Below are 17,689 nucleotides of genomic sequence, written 5' to 3' on the forward strand. Positions count from 1 at the left end.
AAGTATATTGTATTTAAAAACAAGAAAACTCCCAAGATTTGAGTAACGTTTACTCATGGTTTCTTTCTGGTCTTCTATTAACATTTGAGTGGGCCAAAGGTATAGACAATTTATTTTTTTGTTCCCTCCCCCTACACCTTGAATAATTTATTGACAGGTCTATAGTATTGGCTTCCTCTTTTTCACATTGTTAGCTCAATATATCATTTAATTGGTCCACATAATATTTGAAGCTATCTTGGACTTCACTTAACTCTTGTTTTCTAAAATAAACACCTTGTTCTAATAGACACACATTGTTCTCATCTTTCTTGCTTTCTGTTTCCTGTGGGGGACAGAACAAATTTATGAAATAGATTGCCAGCTTAGACTCCTCAAATTTAATTCAGTCCTCACCTGTTGGTGACAGTTACTGTTTTATGTGTGCAGATTCCACTTCGACATCATATTTTAAAAATACAAACCTACAGCAATGCCTTGTGTTTGTGATTTGAACTTACTGTCACCACATGGAGACATTGATCTCTGGCCAGGACGTTTAGGCAAACAAAAAACCAAACAAACAAACAAGCATGTAGGTTGCTTCTTTTTTCTTCACACTTTATAAAAATTAATATGTAGTAACTAAGTTTGGACCAGTAATATGACTTAATGTTACTGCACAAGCCTTATAACCTGAATTTAATTGCCAGAACCCACATAAAATGGAAGGAGTTATCTGTCTCCCAAAGTTGTACTGAGACTTCCACATGTGAGCTGTGCCATGTGTGCATTCAACACAGCTTACATGTGTACCCACACACTAAATTATTAGCCTAACTTTTTAGAATAAAACTATAGTGTTGAAACTTGAAACGGCCAATGCTTGTTTAAACTATTACTTTACCAAGATGAATGAGTTGTTTTTCCTCAGAGCTACCTTCTTCCAGGGGTTTAATGTAAAGAATATTTTTAAATATGCCAGTCTATTGTTAGTTTTATTCATTCTCAGCTTGTCTGTCTGACTCTGGCACATATACACACACACACTCTTTCTATGACATGGTCTTACTATGTGGGTTTTTCTGGCTTAGAATTCACAGAGGGTAATACCACCATGCTTGGCTGGATTTACTTTTTAAAATAATATATTGCTGTAATTTTATAATTGCTTGGACTTAGTGTCTCTGTTAAAGAGACAAGGAAAAAAAAATAACGTAGGGCAGAAGCTTTCAGACCATAGACACACATGATTGGAAGCCTGCTCACTTTTTGAATTATTCAGTAAAGCTTAAATTTCATTTACTTCTTTCCTTAACATTTGGGCCCTTCCCCCAGCACTTTCTTCCCTGTAATGTAACCTCTTGTTTTACCATGTCTGACCTCTTTGCCAGCCTAAATGTCACCATGACTTTCCTTCTTCATTTGTCTCCTCCAGGAAGCTGCTAAGGCTTTACAGTTTGCCTGCCTTGTGGTTTTTCTTTAAGCTTTAATAAAACTGCTCTTCATCTTTTAATAAGTAAATAACTCAAGACCATGCCCATCTATTGATGGCAAGATTATGGATGGATATTTTGATGCCTGTATTTTATAGTAAAAAGTTTATATATGATCGGGGTCTTATATTTTTTAGGAATACTTAAGTTTTAGACCTGGAATGGCCACAGTGCAATCCTTTGGTTCAGACCCCTCAGATAAATTATAAGCCAGTATCATTAAAATTATTTTTTTTTTAATTCATTGCTTTCTTTTAGTGTTTTTTTTTTTTTTTTTTCTTGGTTGACCTAGAACTTGCTATGTAGATTAGGCTGGCTGGTCTTGAACTCCAGGTTGCCTGCCTTGACTGTCTACTAGGTACTGGGACTAACTGCATGCATTACCATGTTTGGCTGTGAATTTTTTTTCTTCTTAGACATTTGTTGCATTATATATTCATTTTTTTCTGTGGATACCACAGTGTTTGTGTGGAGGTCAGAGGATGACCTCTGGAATCAGTTTCCTTTTTCCACCATGTAGTTCAGGGATTTGAGCTCAAGTTACCCACCAGTTTGGTAAGGACATTTTATTTACCTACTGAATCATCTCACTTGATCTCATTTCTTCCTTCTACTTCTTTTTTGTTCCTCCCAAATGCGAGGCTTTTTCCTTTTTTGTTTGTTTCTGTTTTGTTTTTGTTTTGAGACAAGATTCACTGTCTCAAAAGGATGTACCTGCGGATGTCCTAGATTTTAGTATGTAGACCAGGCTTTGAACTCACAAAGACATGCCTGCCTCTGCAGAGATTAAAGGTGTGTGTGAGTGATTTTTTTTTTCAAGGTTCTGTTTCTTGAGTACCGTGATGTCTCTCAGTGAAACAAACTAGATGATATGTAATGTCCTAGGACAAACAATTTTGGAGGTAAGAACTGTTGCTGTTATTTCATACAAACTTTGGAAGTGTGTTTTTGTTTACATCAGTCTCCTACAGCTGGTTGTTTCTCATTTGTTTGCTTTTTTTAAGTCAACCAAGTATAGTACTGTGTTACAGAGGTCCAACAATGTGTAGCTCAAGTGAGTTGTTTGTTGTTTCATGATCTTGAAAATGCTGCAAGTGCTATAAATGTGAATTGTGCTTTATTTCAGCCTATGCCTCTCTCTTTTACAGATAGTACAACAATAGAAAAATTAAGAGCTATTTGTTTGGACCATGCTAAACTTGGAGAAAGCAGCCTTAGTCCGTCTCTTGACTCACTCTTCTTTGGTCCTTCTGCATCACAAGTGCTGTACCTAACAGAGGTTAGTTTTTTAAAAGTTTTTGGTTTTTTTTTTTAATTTTGTTCTTTTTTTAAATTCATTTTTGATATAATACTATGAAGGGTGTGTATAAGATTATAAGAAGTTAGTTTTGAAATCATCAGTAATGTCTTAGCAGTCTTGATGCTGAAATGGAGGTTGTATTTTAAATCCCTTTTTAATACCGTCCTTCTCTTTTTTTCCTCCCCCCCCCCCCCTGTATTTTCAGGTAGTCTATGCCTTGTTAATGCCTGCTGGTGCACCTTTGGCTGATGATTCCTCTGATTTTCAGTTTCACTTCTTGAAAAGTGGTGGTCTGCCCCTTGTCCTGAGTATGCTAACCAGAAATAACTTCCTACCAAATGCAGATATGGAAACTCGAAGGGGTGCCTACCTCAATGCTCTTAAAATAGCCAAACTGTTACTAACTGCCATCGGCTATGGCCATGTTCGAGCTGTGGCAGAGGCTTGTCAACCAAGTGTAGAAGGCGTGAATTCCATGACATCGGTAAATACAGACTTTTTAAAAAATTCTTACTACTAGTAGATAAGAATTCTAAGGTTTAATTTCTTAGCGATTCTAAAGTTTAGAATTCAGCTTTGTTTAAATTTCCAGTGGCTATCTTTTTAAAAGAATTTTCACTTACTAGTCTATATTTCTATTAAAAGTACACACTGTACACTGGCTTTTCTGCTACTAATTTAAGAAGGCAGTTCTGACTACTTGAGTTTTGCACTCTGTTATTGTAAACCAGAAAATCTCCACGAGTGAATTTCTAACTTGTGCCAAGCAGGTAAGGTATAAATGGTATTAAGAGTTGTATTGTTGTAGTCTTTTCTTTTTCAGATTTATTTATTTAAGATTCATTTATTTATTATGTATACAATGTTCTGTTTGCAAATACACCTGCTCACCAGAAGAGGCCACCAGATCTCATTATAGATGTTTGTGAGCCCCCATGTGGTTGCTCGGAATTGATTTCAGTAAGTCTGGAAGAGTAGTTGGTGCTGTAAATCTCTGAGCCATCTTTCCAGCTACTGTTTTAGTCTTCTACCATTTTTCTTTCCCATCTTCATTCATTTAAACTCCAATGAATTACGAAGTAGTTGTCTATTTGCCTAGATGACATCTTCAGTTTATTTTGCTCAAGTTCTCAAGATAAGATAGTTTAATGTCTAGTTAAAGGCCACTATGCAAATAGTTATTAATTACTCAAAGAAGACAAAATTTGGGATCCTGGAGGGTTCCCAGCAGTTAAGGCATGCCTGGGCTAGAGAATGAGGACCCTCTCTTTAACAATAAAAGTCACAAGGAAGAAATTTTCTTCAAAAATTATGAGTGTTGTCTGTAGGTCACTTGCATGCTGGAAGAGGGAATTAAACTCAGAACCTCTAGAAGAGCAGACATTTAACCTTTGAGCCATCTCTCCAGCTGTTTGTTTTGTAAAATAAGTATTTACTTCATCTACTTTTCAATAGCAGCCTCTCCTCTAATGTGTGATTGTTGTACATACGATAATACTGTAACATTTAAGGGAAGAACCTTTTTATTTCCGAGTTAGTTTTCAAAATAATTTATAATAGTGTTGCATTTTTAATCATAATTTTTAATTTTTTAATTAGAGGGGTGTTGTTTTTACTCTTTGATTTGTGTTAATTATTGTTATGTTTTTCAAGACAGGGTTTCTCTGAATTGTTCTGGCTATCCTGGAACTATGTTTACCAGGCTGGCCTTGAACTCAGATATCTATCTGCCTCTACCTCCCAAGTGCTGGGATTTAAATTGTGTACCACCACATCCAGATATAAATGAAGTGTTATGGTATCCACAGTTTGCCTACTATCAGTCCTAAAGGGCAATGGAGAGAGAAAGTGAGAGGAGGGAATAATTGACAGTAGTTGAAGCAGAATAATGGTAATCTTGGGAGATGATTGTATTTTCTTTTCTAAAATAATATTTAATTTTATGTGCATTAGTGCTCTGCCTGCAGTATGTCTGCGTTAGAGGGTCTGATCTCCTTGAACTGGGATACTAGATGTGAGCTGTTGTGTGGGTGTTTGGAATTGAGCAGAGGTCCTGTGGAAGAAGAGCCAGTGCTCCTAACCACTGAGCAATCTCTCCAGCTTCCAATAATTGTGCTATATTTTTTATTTTTCTTGACAGGGTTTTTCTGTGTAGCTTTGGCTGTTTTGGAATTGCTTTGTAGATCAGGCTTTCCTCAAACTCACACAGATCCTTCTGCCTCTGCCTCTCAGAGTGTTGGGATTAAAGGCTTGTTCCCCCGCACCTGACTTTACTTGTATTAGCTTGTTCTTTCATACCTTAGAAATTTTCTAAGGCAGCCAGGCATGGTAGATACTTGTAATCTCAACCTTTTAAGACAAAAGGATCACCAGTTCAAGAACAGCCTAGTCTACATAGTATCAGACCTAAAAGAAAAGGCTCAAACTTTTCAATAAAAGATAAAAATGAATAAAATAAATGTACTATTTTTTATTGTAGTCCATTTCAGAATTAAGAGTTTTTAAAGGAAATTTTTTGTACCTTAAAAGGAAAGAAAAATTCTTTTTGGAAGTGATGGTTCTTATTTATAATCCCAGCACTTGGAAGGTCAAAGTAGAAAGAAAGCTAAGAGTGTAGCACTCCTGAGCTTTAACTGAGACCCTGTATCACATCGTAGGACAAAATTAGATTTTAATGAAGTATATAGTACACACAAGCCAATAAGGTGTTTTTTGTTTTTTTTTTTTGTATCTTTTCTATAATACTTTAGAGACCATGCCATTTTCTAGCTGTAGGTAATAAGGTATGCTAAAATATTTTTTGCCAATTAAAAGCAAAATGACAAGTTAGTATTTTAGGCCAGGTGTGCTAGTGCACTGCTAGGCACATTTTTAATCCAAGAACTGAATTGTGGTTTTCCTCCTGCCTTCGGGCTGCCTCCCAGCAGACCACAAAGTCAGGAGGGGCTGGAGAAGCTGGCCTTTGAGAGCCCTGCAGGGATCGCACACCCTGGGAACAGCTGATGGTTTATCCAAATTTAATCTGAGAAAACAAAGGCTGTATACCCCTAGGGAAGTGGTTGGGAGTCTCCAAGAATAGGTTTACATAATTGGTTGGAACTGTGGACTTCAAGGATGCTTGATTTGCATTATACAGCACTCTCCTGTGTAAGAGCAGAATGTCAATACTTAATTAACATTGAGGCCTAGAAGGGGACTAGCCACCAAGGAGCTGTTTGGGCTGCTGTATATCAAGTGTGGCTAGGGGAGTCTGTGTCTAAAGACACTTTCCAGATGAAGTCAGACACAGAGCAGGGGACTGCACCTAGGTAGAGAGTTCTGTATTTAGTGCCATAATACAGAGAAAGAAGCTACAGCAGAAAGATAATCAGATTTATCTTATCTACATTATCTGTTTCTCATTGATTAAAACACTTAGTATACTATCAACAGTACTGCTATCTTTTCAATGTTTTATTAATTTCTATAGTCTTAGTTTTCAAAGTAGAATTTGTTAACTGGAGATTATAAGCAGGGTCTGCCCAAACTGTGCACAACTAAAATACATGTCATGACTTACTGCATCTATAGATGAGATTGAATTTGATCTGTTTGTAAATTGACTGATTAGATTAATCTAGAAAAGGGGATTGTGGAGAAAGGTGTTAATGTGGAAAGAAAACATCTGAAGGGAATGTTGGTGAGTGAGGTACACATAATTGGATCAAGTCATATGCAGAATACTCGAATAAAATGAGTAACTTTCTTTTTTAGGTCAACCAAGTAACTCATGATCAAGCAGTGGTGCTACAGAGTGCCCTTCAGAGCATTCCTAACCCATCATCTGAATGCATGCTTAGAAATGTGTCTGTTCGTCTTGCTCAGCAAATATCTGATGAGGTTAGTCATATATTTCTGATGAGTAGAGTTATATAGGACATGTTTTTATATACACAATGTATTATGTGTCATGAATGTTACTGTACAATTTAAAGGTTTTTTTAAACTTTTATTATGTGTGTTTTGCCTATATTTACTATGTCTTTGTAAAACTTACATGCCTGATGCCCTTGGAGATAAGAAGAAGGCATTTGGATGTCCTAGAACATGAGCTCCAGATGGTTCTGAGCTGCCATGTGTGGATATTGGGAATTGAACCCAGTCTTTTTTGGAAGAGTAGCCAGTACACCTAACCACTGAGCCATCTCCCTAACCCCAAACTTTTCAATTCACTCATTTTACTGTTGCAAGTTTAGTCGTTTTTCTAATGTATAATAAAATTCTTTCAGAGTATACATACATTTTCACTCAGTGTACAATACTATACAACACACACATAAAAACACTGTACAATATTTTTTGTGCTATTGGAACTCAATGTTAAATCCAAGATTTCATACCTGTTGACTCTGTTCTTTTAACAAGCCTTCTTTATTTAGGGTTATTAAATGCTTCCAACCCCCCCCCCCAAACACCTGGTAGGAGGGAAAGAAGTTGTGAACAAACTAAAATCCCCAACTTCACATTTTATCAAAAACTTGATTAAGTATCATAAACCAAAACATCCACAATATTTCTAAGACAGGATGTTTCTGTAACTCTTCCATATGGTTTATTTGTAGTCCATTCTCTCCTTAAGCTCTATTACCACATAAACAGTAACTTTTTTTTGTCCCTATAAAACACAAGTTCATTTTCTTGAGTTTTATTCAGTTGGACCATGTGCCTGTAATCTCAATACACAGGAGACTGAATCAAAAGGATAATAAATTGAAGGCCTGTTTGCAAGACCCTGTCTCAAGAAATAAACAATTGAATGAGTTTTTAAATTGTTGTGTTTAAGGCTCAGTATTTCTTTTTTTTCTTTTTTTCTTTTTTTTTGTGTGTGTGTGTGTTAAATAGTATCCCATTATAAAGCAATCATGGTGGCATACATTTTTTGTTCCTACCACTAGGGTGGCAGAGGCAAACAGATTTCTCTTGAGTTTTAGGTCAGCCTCATCTTCAGAGTTTGTTCCATGACAATCCAGAGCTGCATAGTGATAGATACCCTGTCTCAGAAACCTACCTAGCTAGCCTTGCATGCATATCTATATACTGACACACATAAATCAATTCATCATATATAATATCTCACTTGATTATTCCATGAATTGTTTATGTATTTCACAAAATATACTTGGATTTTTCCTTTTTTAAATGTGAATAAAACTGTTATGGGAAATTTATACCATTATTTTAACTTTCTTTTCTATTGGGGTAAATGCCTGGGAGTGCAATCGTTGTCGTTTTTTGTGTTTGTCAACACTTTTATCACAGTTTTAATTAATCATTATTTTATAGGCTTCAAGGTATATGCCTGACATATGTGTAATTAGAGCTATACAAAATATTATTTGGACATCAGGATGTGGGGCATTACAACTGGTATTCAGCCCAAATGAAGTCACGAAAGTTTATGAGAAGGTAAAAATTGTGAAATATATCCGGTATTTATAAATGTTAGTTAATTATGCATATGGCTACACTTCTAATGTATTCATCTTTAAAAATCTAATCTCTTGCTAATTGAAGCTATAGTTGAGTAAATATTTATTTCGAAACTAAAATTAATGTTGCTTTGAGGCTGCTTTAAAAATAATAGGGGATAGAGTGATGGCTCAGAGGTTAAGAGCACAAACTGTTCTTCCTGAGGACCTGGGTTCAATTCCCAGCTCCCACATGGCAGCTCACAACTGTCCATAATTCTGACACCTTCATACAGACATGCATGCAAACATACATACATACATACATACACCACCAATGCATATAAAATGAAAATAAATTTGTCATGTTGTTGTTCTACACCCTTCTAATCCTAGCATTTTAGAGGCCGGTGGATTTCTTGATTTTTGAGGCCAGCCTGTTGAGTTACAGAGGACTGAACAAAGAAATATTGTCTCAAAAATGAATAGATAGGTGTTTCCCATTTCACTGAAGTCAGACTATCTCAAAATTTTGCTTCTTCTAAATTTTTTCCGTTAGCTTTCAGTCCTATGTAAGTTATAATTTTTAAGTCTCATTTATCTTCTTTTTTATGAATGTGTTTTGTCCGTATGCATGTATGGGTACAAAGACCTGGTCCCCTCAGATGTCAGTATTGGGGATTAGATCCTCTGGTACCAGAGTTACAGGCAGTTCAAAGTCACCATGCAGTTGCTATGAATTGAACCTGTTTCTTCCGTAAGAGCAACAGTGCTCTTAACCACTGAGTCACCTCTCCAGCCCACACTGCTACCTTCTTAAGGAAAACTTGATCAGCATACCCTTCACATTGAACATACACCCTTATTACTATTTCTATGTTCCCATTGTATGTTTGGTATAGTACCTATCTGGTATATTTATTGAAAGCCTATTTCAGTCGCATTACTATAGCACATACTGGCTTTTCAATAAAGTTACAGCATATTTGGCATTAAAATTTTAAAACTCTTACTAAGCAATTGTCTGAGGAGATTGCTTTAATAAAAACGATTTATTATAGTGGATTTGTTTTAACACACATATTGTGCCAGAGTGGTTCATAAAGAAGAAATGGTTGGTTGTTAGTTCAGAATTGCACAACTCAGAAGGTCTTCAGGAGCTTCTTACTAACTACATAGTTTTTAATGACATATATGCTCAGTTTTTGTCTTCAACCCCTTTCATGTCATAACAAAGTATTAACCTTAGACTTTATTTTCTATTATAGTTGTTTCCAAACTATTACAAAATACCTCTTAATATGAGTAAGGTCATTTTTAAACACTTTCTAAATTTACTTAAAAAGAACGGGTTTTTTTTTTTTATTGCACTTTTCAAACAAAATTTGTTTTTCCTTCCCCTTCACTATTTTCCTCTGTTCCCCAGCCAGAAGGCTTCCCTTACACTTTCATGTTACATTTTCTTTAAAAGCTTAAGTAATTTGTTTCCAATTATAATCTTACAGACCAATGCAGGCAATGAGCCAGATCTTGAAGATGAACAGGTTTGCTGTGAAGCATTGGAAGTGATGACATTGTGTTTCGCCTTGATCCCAACAGCCTTAGATGCTCTAAGTAAAGAAAAAGCTTGGCAGACATTTATTATTGACTTACTATTGCACTGTCACAGCAAGTAAGTTTCTTTTTAATTTAAAAAAAAAAACAACTTGATCTTATTTTTGTAAGAGTCAAATTTATGTTAGCACAAGATATCGCAGTACTCACTCTGCATGCTACATTAAAGTTGAGGAAAATTTCACTTAATAATTTTTGCTTTAGCAGTGTATCAAAGCAGATACTAGGACTCATAACCAAACCTTCTGCAGAGTTCAGGGAATCATATGAAAGAAGGGGAGTTAGTATGATGTGGAAAGGATAGGAGCTCCACAAGGATCAAATATATCTGGGCACAGGGGTTTTTTTCTGAGACTGACATTCAACTAAGGACCATGGTAGCTCAGTAACCAATTGGTTTCCCATAGTAAGTGGAACAGGGACTATTTCTGACAGGAACTCAGTGGCTGGCTCTTTGACCTCCCCACCCCCTAAGGGAGGAGCATTCCTGCTAGGCCACAGAGGAGGACTTTGTAGCAGTCCTGAAGATACCTGATAAAACAGGGTCAGATGAAAGGGGAGGAGGTCTTCCCCAATCAGTGGACTTGGAAAGGGGCAGGGTAGAGATAAGGGAGGGAGGAAGGGTTTGGGAGGGAATGAGGGAGTGTGATAAAGCTGGTATACAGAGTTAATTGTAACTAATAATAAAAAATAAATTATGAAAAATAATTTTTTCCTAACTTAAATTTGTTTAGTTTTAGCCTACAAAAATCAGTAGGATATTAGCCTGTCTTGTGCCAACTGTTTCAAGACTATTTAATCAGTATCTCTGATGTTGTTTCAGGCTGCTTTTATACAAGTTATTCAAATTTAAGGCATTTAAATTGGTAGAAAATGGTTCCCATTCTTTTATAGCAGTCTAGTGCAGTGCTGATCTTCACATTATAAAAATTAATTAAGCCAGGCATCATGGAACACATCTTTAATCCCAGCACTCTGGAGTCAGGGGCAACCCTGTGATTTTGAGGTTAGGCTGGTTTAAATGTTCCAGTGACAATCAGAGCTACATAGCAAGGCCATGTCTTTAAACCACAACACACACACAAACACAGCTGGGTGGTAGTTGTCAAGTCAGCACACACCTCTAATCCCAGCATGGGGGTAGGGTGGAGGCAACAGCAGTCAGATCTGAGTTTAAAGCCAACCTCATCTACAGAGCTAGTTACAGGACTTACCAAGCTTATACAGAGAAACTCTATCTTTAAAAACAAAAGGCAGAACGAGAAACCCCACAAAATTTAATTGGTCTCACTAGTGGGTCAGGTACATCCTTCCAACTCCTGACAACACACTTAAGTAGAGTATGAAGGTGGATCTTTACTGATCAGAAAAGAACCATGAGTGATTTCCTTGAAAACAGCCAGTCTGGCCCATTAAATTCTTTCAGCTGGGCTGTGGTGACCACATGCCTTTAATTCCAGCAAGTTAGGTTAGGTCTGTGAGTTTGACGCCTTGCCTGGGTACAGAGTAAGTTCCAGGATACCTAGGGATATACAGCAAAACCTGAAAAACAAAACAAAAAAGAAGAAAAAAATCTCTTTTTCATGGTTTACAAACATGCAGAATAGGAGAAAGCTTGTTACCTCTTTGAGAAAATGTTACCGTAGTTGGACAGCTCTGCATTGAAATGAAGAATAGGATGAATCATTGTAGTTCCATTTAATAAAAGGAGGAAAGATGATAAATCAAGACTTTTACTGAGGACAAACCTAGAAAGTAGCAGATTTTGGTTTTTTGCTTCCTTGATTTTTCTTTCAAAATCCTCCAATTAGCAAGTTTTCAAATCTAGGCTAAAAGGAATTTGGTGTAATAGGTTTTTTTGCTTTTCTGTTAATAAAGCTCCCACTTTTTTAAGTCACAACTATTGGTGTGTAGGTAGGTGGTAGCCAGATTTTTGTGGTACGGTTTGTAATTCTTGCCCTTGGGGTGCTAGGCCCAGGTTTACCTCTGGGCTATATCCATGGGCCCCATTTAATCATGGTTTTTGAAACTTGTAGATAGTCAAAGTACTATAGGAAGCTGTTGACTTTTGTTTTTGTTTTTGTAGCAAACCTACTTTATTTAGGGTTAATTAACACTTCTACCTCTCTCCAAATCCTCAACACTGGGTAGGGAGGGAAAGAATGTTAGTGATATTAGTCATATAGAAATCCAGAAGCCTAGGTAACTGGCAAATTAGCAAACAGCAAATGCAGCAGCAGGACAAACAAGCAGCAAGTGCCCTCCTCCAAGCAGCGCCTTCTTACTCTGGGCTGTCCTATTCATGTTTCTCACAGTCCTCAGAATTCAACTAAAATTCCATCTGACAAAGACCAAGTTCTGCACAAGACACTTAATGGTTATGAACAAACTAAAATCCCCAACTTGAAATTTCACCAAAAAACATTTTTTTTCATATCATAAACCAAAACATCCACAACCGGAAGTACTTCATCTCATTATAATTTTTCTTATCTTGGTTGTAATAATAAAAGAAATACACCAAGAGTTTGAGTACCAAGATTCAGTTGTCAACTTTTTTTTTTAAGGTATGTGTTTTTTTTTTGTTGTTGTTGTTTGTTTGTTTGTTTGTTTGTTTTTCCTATTAATAAATGGGTAAGTCTCCCTTTCTTAGGTACTTGGGACCAGAAGTGCTTCATATTTTAAACCTTGCCTAAGCATTATCATTTAATCATTCCATAATTTAAAAAAATCTTAGATTTAGGCTTATATCTGAAAGTTTGTCATTGGTTTAATTATAACTTGTTCTTGAACATAGACTATTTCTCAGACACTCTTTGAGGTTGTAGAAGCACCGTGTCAAAACGAGATGTCTCTGCTCCCTTACAGTTGGAGAATTGATTCTAGTGAAGGTCATGTAGTATGTAAGCCCTCCTGAAAAAGATTGATTCATACTGGTTAGCTAAAATTGCTGGCATGAGTCAACTTAGAGGAATTGTTGTATAAATTCAGTGGTTTTTCTGTCCCTAGAGAATGTCAGAATCATTTGAAAGACTTATTAACACATTCTTGGCCAGGCCTACTATCATTTCTCTTTAGATTTGAGAATTGGCATGTCTAGCAGGTTCCCGGGTGATACTGATGGTCCTCATCTGGGCCACATGCTTTTGGATCAGTACTGCAGCATAAGGAACACCTGCAGCAGTATCCTTTCTTAGATAGTGTGATTCACATTGGCCCCTCTTCTGAAATTGGATAAAAATTCTGTGGGAGAGGGCCGGTAGGTGTTTTGAGGTTTGCTATAGGGCATTAAGAATTTTTAGATAAAGGTTAGAATAAAAAGTACTCAACTTCTGTAGTGACAGTATTGAAGTCGTAGCCTTGAACATGAAATAAATAGTAAGGTCATTGTATTTGTGTTATGTAATTTAATATATCCTCCCCTTCCCAAGAGAAAAACAATCTATTAAATGTAAATTGTTGCCATTTCAGAAATGTTCGTCAAGTGGCACAGGAACAATTTTTCTTAATGTGCACCAGATGTTGCATGGGACACAGGCCTCTACTTTTCTTCATTACTCTGCTCTTCACTGTCTTGGGGGTAAGAGTCTTAAATTAAAAATTTTTACCAATATAACAATTCCTTCAACAAGGGGATGGCTATTCAAGAATTTGTGGGTTTAGCTTGTATCAGGACAGTATATACTGTTAACTCGGGGTTTTTGACAAGGGAATTTTAAGCATGAACATACTGAATCATATACTGTATTTTATCATTTTCAGAGCACAGCCAGAGAGAGGGCTAAACATTCAGGCGACTACTTTACTCTTTTAAGGCACCTTCTTAACTATGCTTACAACAGTAACATTAATGTTCCCAATGCTGAAGTTCTTCTCAATAATGAAATTGATTGGCTTAAAAGAATTAGGGTAAGTCACAGTTAATACTATGTTCGTTTATATTATTAGAAATAATGCTTCATTAGTAAATGTTTCATAGTTTACAATATTTTGGTGAAGTGAACTCCAAACTTAAAGGGGAACCAAAGAACATACATTGTGTTGTTGGGTTGAATTTTACTGAATGAATACATTACCACTTACAGAAGAGCTACACTTAAGATAAACATGGTGGTAAAATCTTTTACCCTCATTTCTGAGTTCAAGGCTACATAGCCTTGTTGGTGCTTGTAGAGTGTGAAGTTGTCATACTCAGTTTTAGCTGCAGTGTTGGCTTTTCTGCCATTCAGCAAGTTGTCATTTTAAGGAAATGCTGGTTGTTCCCACCTACAAAAAATAGTAGAATATACTAATTTTAATCGTCATTTAAAGACTTACATGAAGACTCATTTCTGAGGATATCTATAGTTATATTGATTACTGTGATAAAGCATCCCAACAAAAGCGAATGAGAAGTAGTTTAAAGGCCATCGTGTAGAGAAAGGAATGGCAGCAGAAACAGGAAGCTGGTCATTCACATTGAATGAGGCCAAAGCTCAAAGCCAATAAACACGCCTTTCTAGTAATTAGCGTATTTCCTTCAGGAAAATACCCCCTCTTGGATTTTTCTTAGGTGTTTCACACAGCACCCCTATCTAGGGACCAAGTATTCAGACATAGGATTGTATTAGGGCACATTTCACAGCCAAATCTTTTAAGCCTTCAGATCAGGATTTCTTCTATTAGTCTGTAAAACATGTATATTGAAATGTCAAAATAATTTTAACTTGACTGACTGGAAAGTTTTAGAGGAATTGTCTCACATCCTTTAGCTTTCTTGTTCAGATTTCTCCTTTCCATAAGTTAGGCATTTAATTTTTTTTTCCTTTGGCAGGATGATGTTAAAAGAACAGGTGAAACAGGTGTAGAAGAAACAATCCTTGAAGGACACCTTGGGGTTACAAAAGAGTTACTGGCTTTCCAGACTCCTGAGAAAAAGTTTCATATTGGTTGTGAAAAGGGAGGTGCTAATCTCATTAAAGTAAGTTTGTTGTTGATTCTAAACAATATTAGGTCTTTGGTGTGTTATTTTGACCTTTTACAAGGAGAACAACAGAATAAAAAAATCTGGGCTTAGGGGTCTTTCTGAGATTGATCCAAGGACCATTCATGGAGATAACCTAGACCTTCTGTACAGAGGTAGCCCCTTCCAGCTCAGTCTCCAGATTGGCTCCCTACTAGTAAGGGGAGCAGGGGCTGGCTCTGTCATGAACTCAGTGGCTGGCTCTTTGATCACCTCCCTATGAGGGCCCAGGCCACAGAGGAAGGCTAGGAAAGACAGTCCTGATGAGACCTGATAGGCTTGGGGTCAAGATGGAAGGGGAGGGTGTTCTCCACTATCAGCGGACTGGGGAAGACTCATGGAAAGAGATGAGGGAGGGAACAACGGTAGGGCTACAGCAGTGATATAAAGTGAAGAAATGGTAATAGAATTTATATTAAAAGTTTAATAATTTAAAAAAACCTGCCTTTAAGAAGCTTCACTAAGGTTATAATATTTGTTCATATAATATAGAGCACTTTTGTCTTCCAGTAGCTGTTGATGTTTCTGGGTACTATATATGCATATAAAAATGTCAGTATTAAGTGTTAATTTTTTGAAAGATCTAAACTGTTCCTAAGCCTATTTAAATAAATCATGCTTTTGTTTTATTTTGGTTTGTTTCCTTTTTTTTTTTTTTTTTTAAGTCAGAGTCTCTATATAGTTTTGCCTGTCCTGGAATTCACAAACATCTACCTACTTCTGACTCCTAAATACTAGTTTTAAAAGCTTGCTCCACCATACCTGGCTACCTATGTTTTGTGAAACTGCATCATACATACCAGTCTTTGATAAGTTTTTTTTTAACAGGGTAATTCAGACCAAAAATATGTCATTTTAGTATAATTTTATTCAAAGTTGGCTTATATTGATAGCAATTTGATTTTTAAGGTAAATGCAAAATAGAAGTGGGCACAAGGATCTTTTTGAGTTCAAGGACAGCTAGGGTTACATAGAGCCTCTTGTCAACAAAAATAAAGGTAAATGTAAAATATAAATTGCTAGGTACTAAGCAATTATGTCTTAATACCTAAAAACAAATAACAAGAAATTAGGTGTGTTTGTAAGTAGTGTTTAAAAGAGGAGTATTTTCTCAAAAAACCCCACATACATTTTCTATGATAAAAGAAAGTGTGAAATCCTAAAATATTTCTCTTTTCAACTGTTTAGGAATTAATCGATGATTTCATCTTTCCTGCATCTAATGTTTACCTGCAATATATGAGAAATGGAGAACTCCCAGCTGAACAGGCCATTCCTGTCTGTGGCTCACCATCTACGATTAATGCTGGTTTTGAGTTACTAGTAGCATTAGCTGTTGGCTGTGTGAGAAACCTCAAACAGATAGTAGATTCTTTGACTGAAATGTATTATATTGGTACAGCAATAACTAGTAAGTACTTAAAACATAAGGTTATAGAAATGTTTCTTTTTTAGATTCTGTTTCTTCTTTTTATAAACATCTTTAAGTCATAGTTTTGTTAGCAACTAGTCTTAAGACTTTTAGCAGATAAGAGAACATACATGCAAGCATTTTGTAAGTTAAATGTAAATCTTTCAAATGTGAAATACAGCCTATCTCCATTTTAAGTCAGGAGCCTCAGTAATTGCAACCAAACCCTAAATCTCTTGACACAGAATTCAGGCCCTCACAGAAAAGTGCCTTCACATTACTTTCAAGTTCTCATTGTGTTCTAGAAAATTTAAATGTGATGAGGTAAAAATTTTTTTAGCTTAATGGAGATGGTTTGCTTTGTTTTGTTTTTTTCTTTTTCTTTTTAGTAATATATTTGCATGTTAAAAAATTTTTCAGTGCTGGTAACTCAAGCCTTTAATTCCAGCACTTGAGGAGGCAGGGGCAGGTGGATCTATTTGAGTTCCAAATCTAGGCTGGTTTACAAAGCAAGCTCAGATCAACCAAGGCTACACAAAGAAACACTGTCTTGGAGCCAGAGGGGTGGCATTTAAGTACAGATTGAGTTTGGGAGTACACACCTTGAAAGGTTGCTGTGAATTTGAAGCCAACCAGTTTGTATTAATTTTTCATCACTGTGATTAAACACAGTGAGCAAGGCAACTTTAAATAAAAGCAAAGAGATTATATACTAAAAAGTACATTTCTCCCCATCTGTTTCCTTGGCCTTTTTGTTAGCTATAATTATTACTGCCATTCATTTTTATTCTCATCTTCTCTGTGTCTTCAGTTCCTCTAGAACAGGCAATGCTCTTAACTGCTGTTCCCCTTCTCTCTAGCACTCCGATATTGTTCACTTTGTTTTCCACTTGATAGTACTGTCATTTCTTTGTCCAACACGTTAGTGGTTTACCTTTTCATCTATTGGCCATGCAGCTTTCACTTCATTCAGTATATTGTCATTTATTTAACTGCCCCCCTAGCAAGTGATATTAATATTGGTTCCCAGCACCCACATTGGTTATCTCACAGATACTGTAACTTCAATCCTAGGGGTTCTACACATATCTCTGGCGTCTGTTCACAAACATATATATATATATTAATATATATATATAATATATATAATAATATATATTATATATATAATATGTATATAAAATGTTTTTCAAAAAGTAAGTAATTACTAGATAGTACAGATAAAACCAAATCTGACAAGGAAATGTTAGCTGTATGATAGCTCATGTGAATATATCAGTGACTGCCATTGAAGCAACATCAGGTTAAAAATAACAGTGGGAGTTTGGCATGTGGCTTAGTTGGTAGAATGCTTGCTTGATTGCTTGGCATACATAAAAAAGTAGCTTTGATGCCCAGTAAGTACTACAGATATTAGGCATGGTGATTCATATCTATAAT

The 17,689-nt window shown here is 36.1% G+C and overlaps 1 protein-coding gene across 5 annotated transcripts in view; it reads left to right on the forward strand.

Annotated features, from left to right (window-relative positions):
• Positions 1 to 17,689, forward strand: part of Usp9x (ubiquitin specific peptidase 9 X-linked) — a 108,775-nt gene that overhangs the window by 63,843 nt on the left and 27,243 nt on the right. For all 5 annotated transcript variants that reach the window (XM_060374301.1, XM_060374300.1, XM_060374302.1 and 2 more), the window contains exons 22-30: positions 2,624 to 2,754; positions 2,981 to 3,259; positions 6,529 to 6,654; positions 8,098 to 8,220; positions 9,728 to 9,894; positions 13,308 to 13,416; positions 13,599 to 13,745; positions 14,650 to 14,796; positions 16,027 to 16,249. In XM_060374301.1, the coding sequence (XP_060230284.1) occupies positions 2,624 to 2,754; positions 2,981 to 3,259; positions 6,529 to 6,654; positions 8,098 to 8,220; positions 9,728 to 9,894; positions 13,308 to 13,416; positions 13,599 to 13,745; positions 14,650 to 14,796; positions 16,027 to 16,249 (1,452 nt within the window). The remainder of the gene's footprint in view (positions 1 to 2,623; positions 2,755 to 2,980; positions 3,260 to 6,528; positions 6,655 to 8,097; positions 8,221 to 9,727; positions 9,895 to 13,307; positions 13,417 to 13,598; positions 13,746 to 14,649; positions 14,797 to 16,026; positions 16,250 to 17,689) is intronic.

Source organism: Meriones unguiculatus, chromosome X (assembly GCF_030254825.1).
Source record: "Meriones unguiculatus strain TT.TT164.6M chromosome X, Bangor_MerUng_6.1, whole genome shotgun sequence".
In the NCBI taxonomy this organism is placed as follows: domain Eukaryota; kingdom Metazoa; phylum Chordata; class Mammalia; order Rodentia; family Muridae; genus Meriones; species Meriones unguiculatus.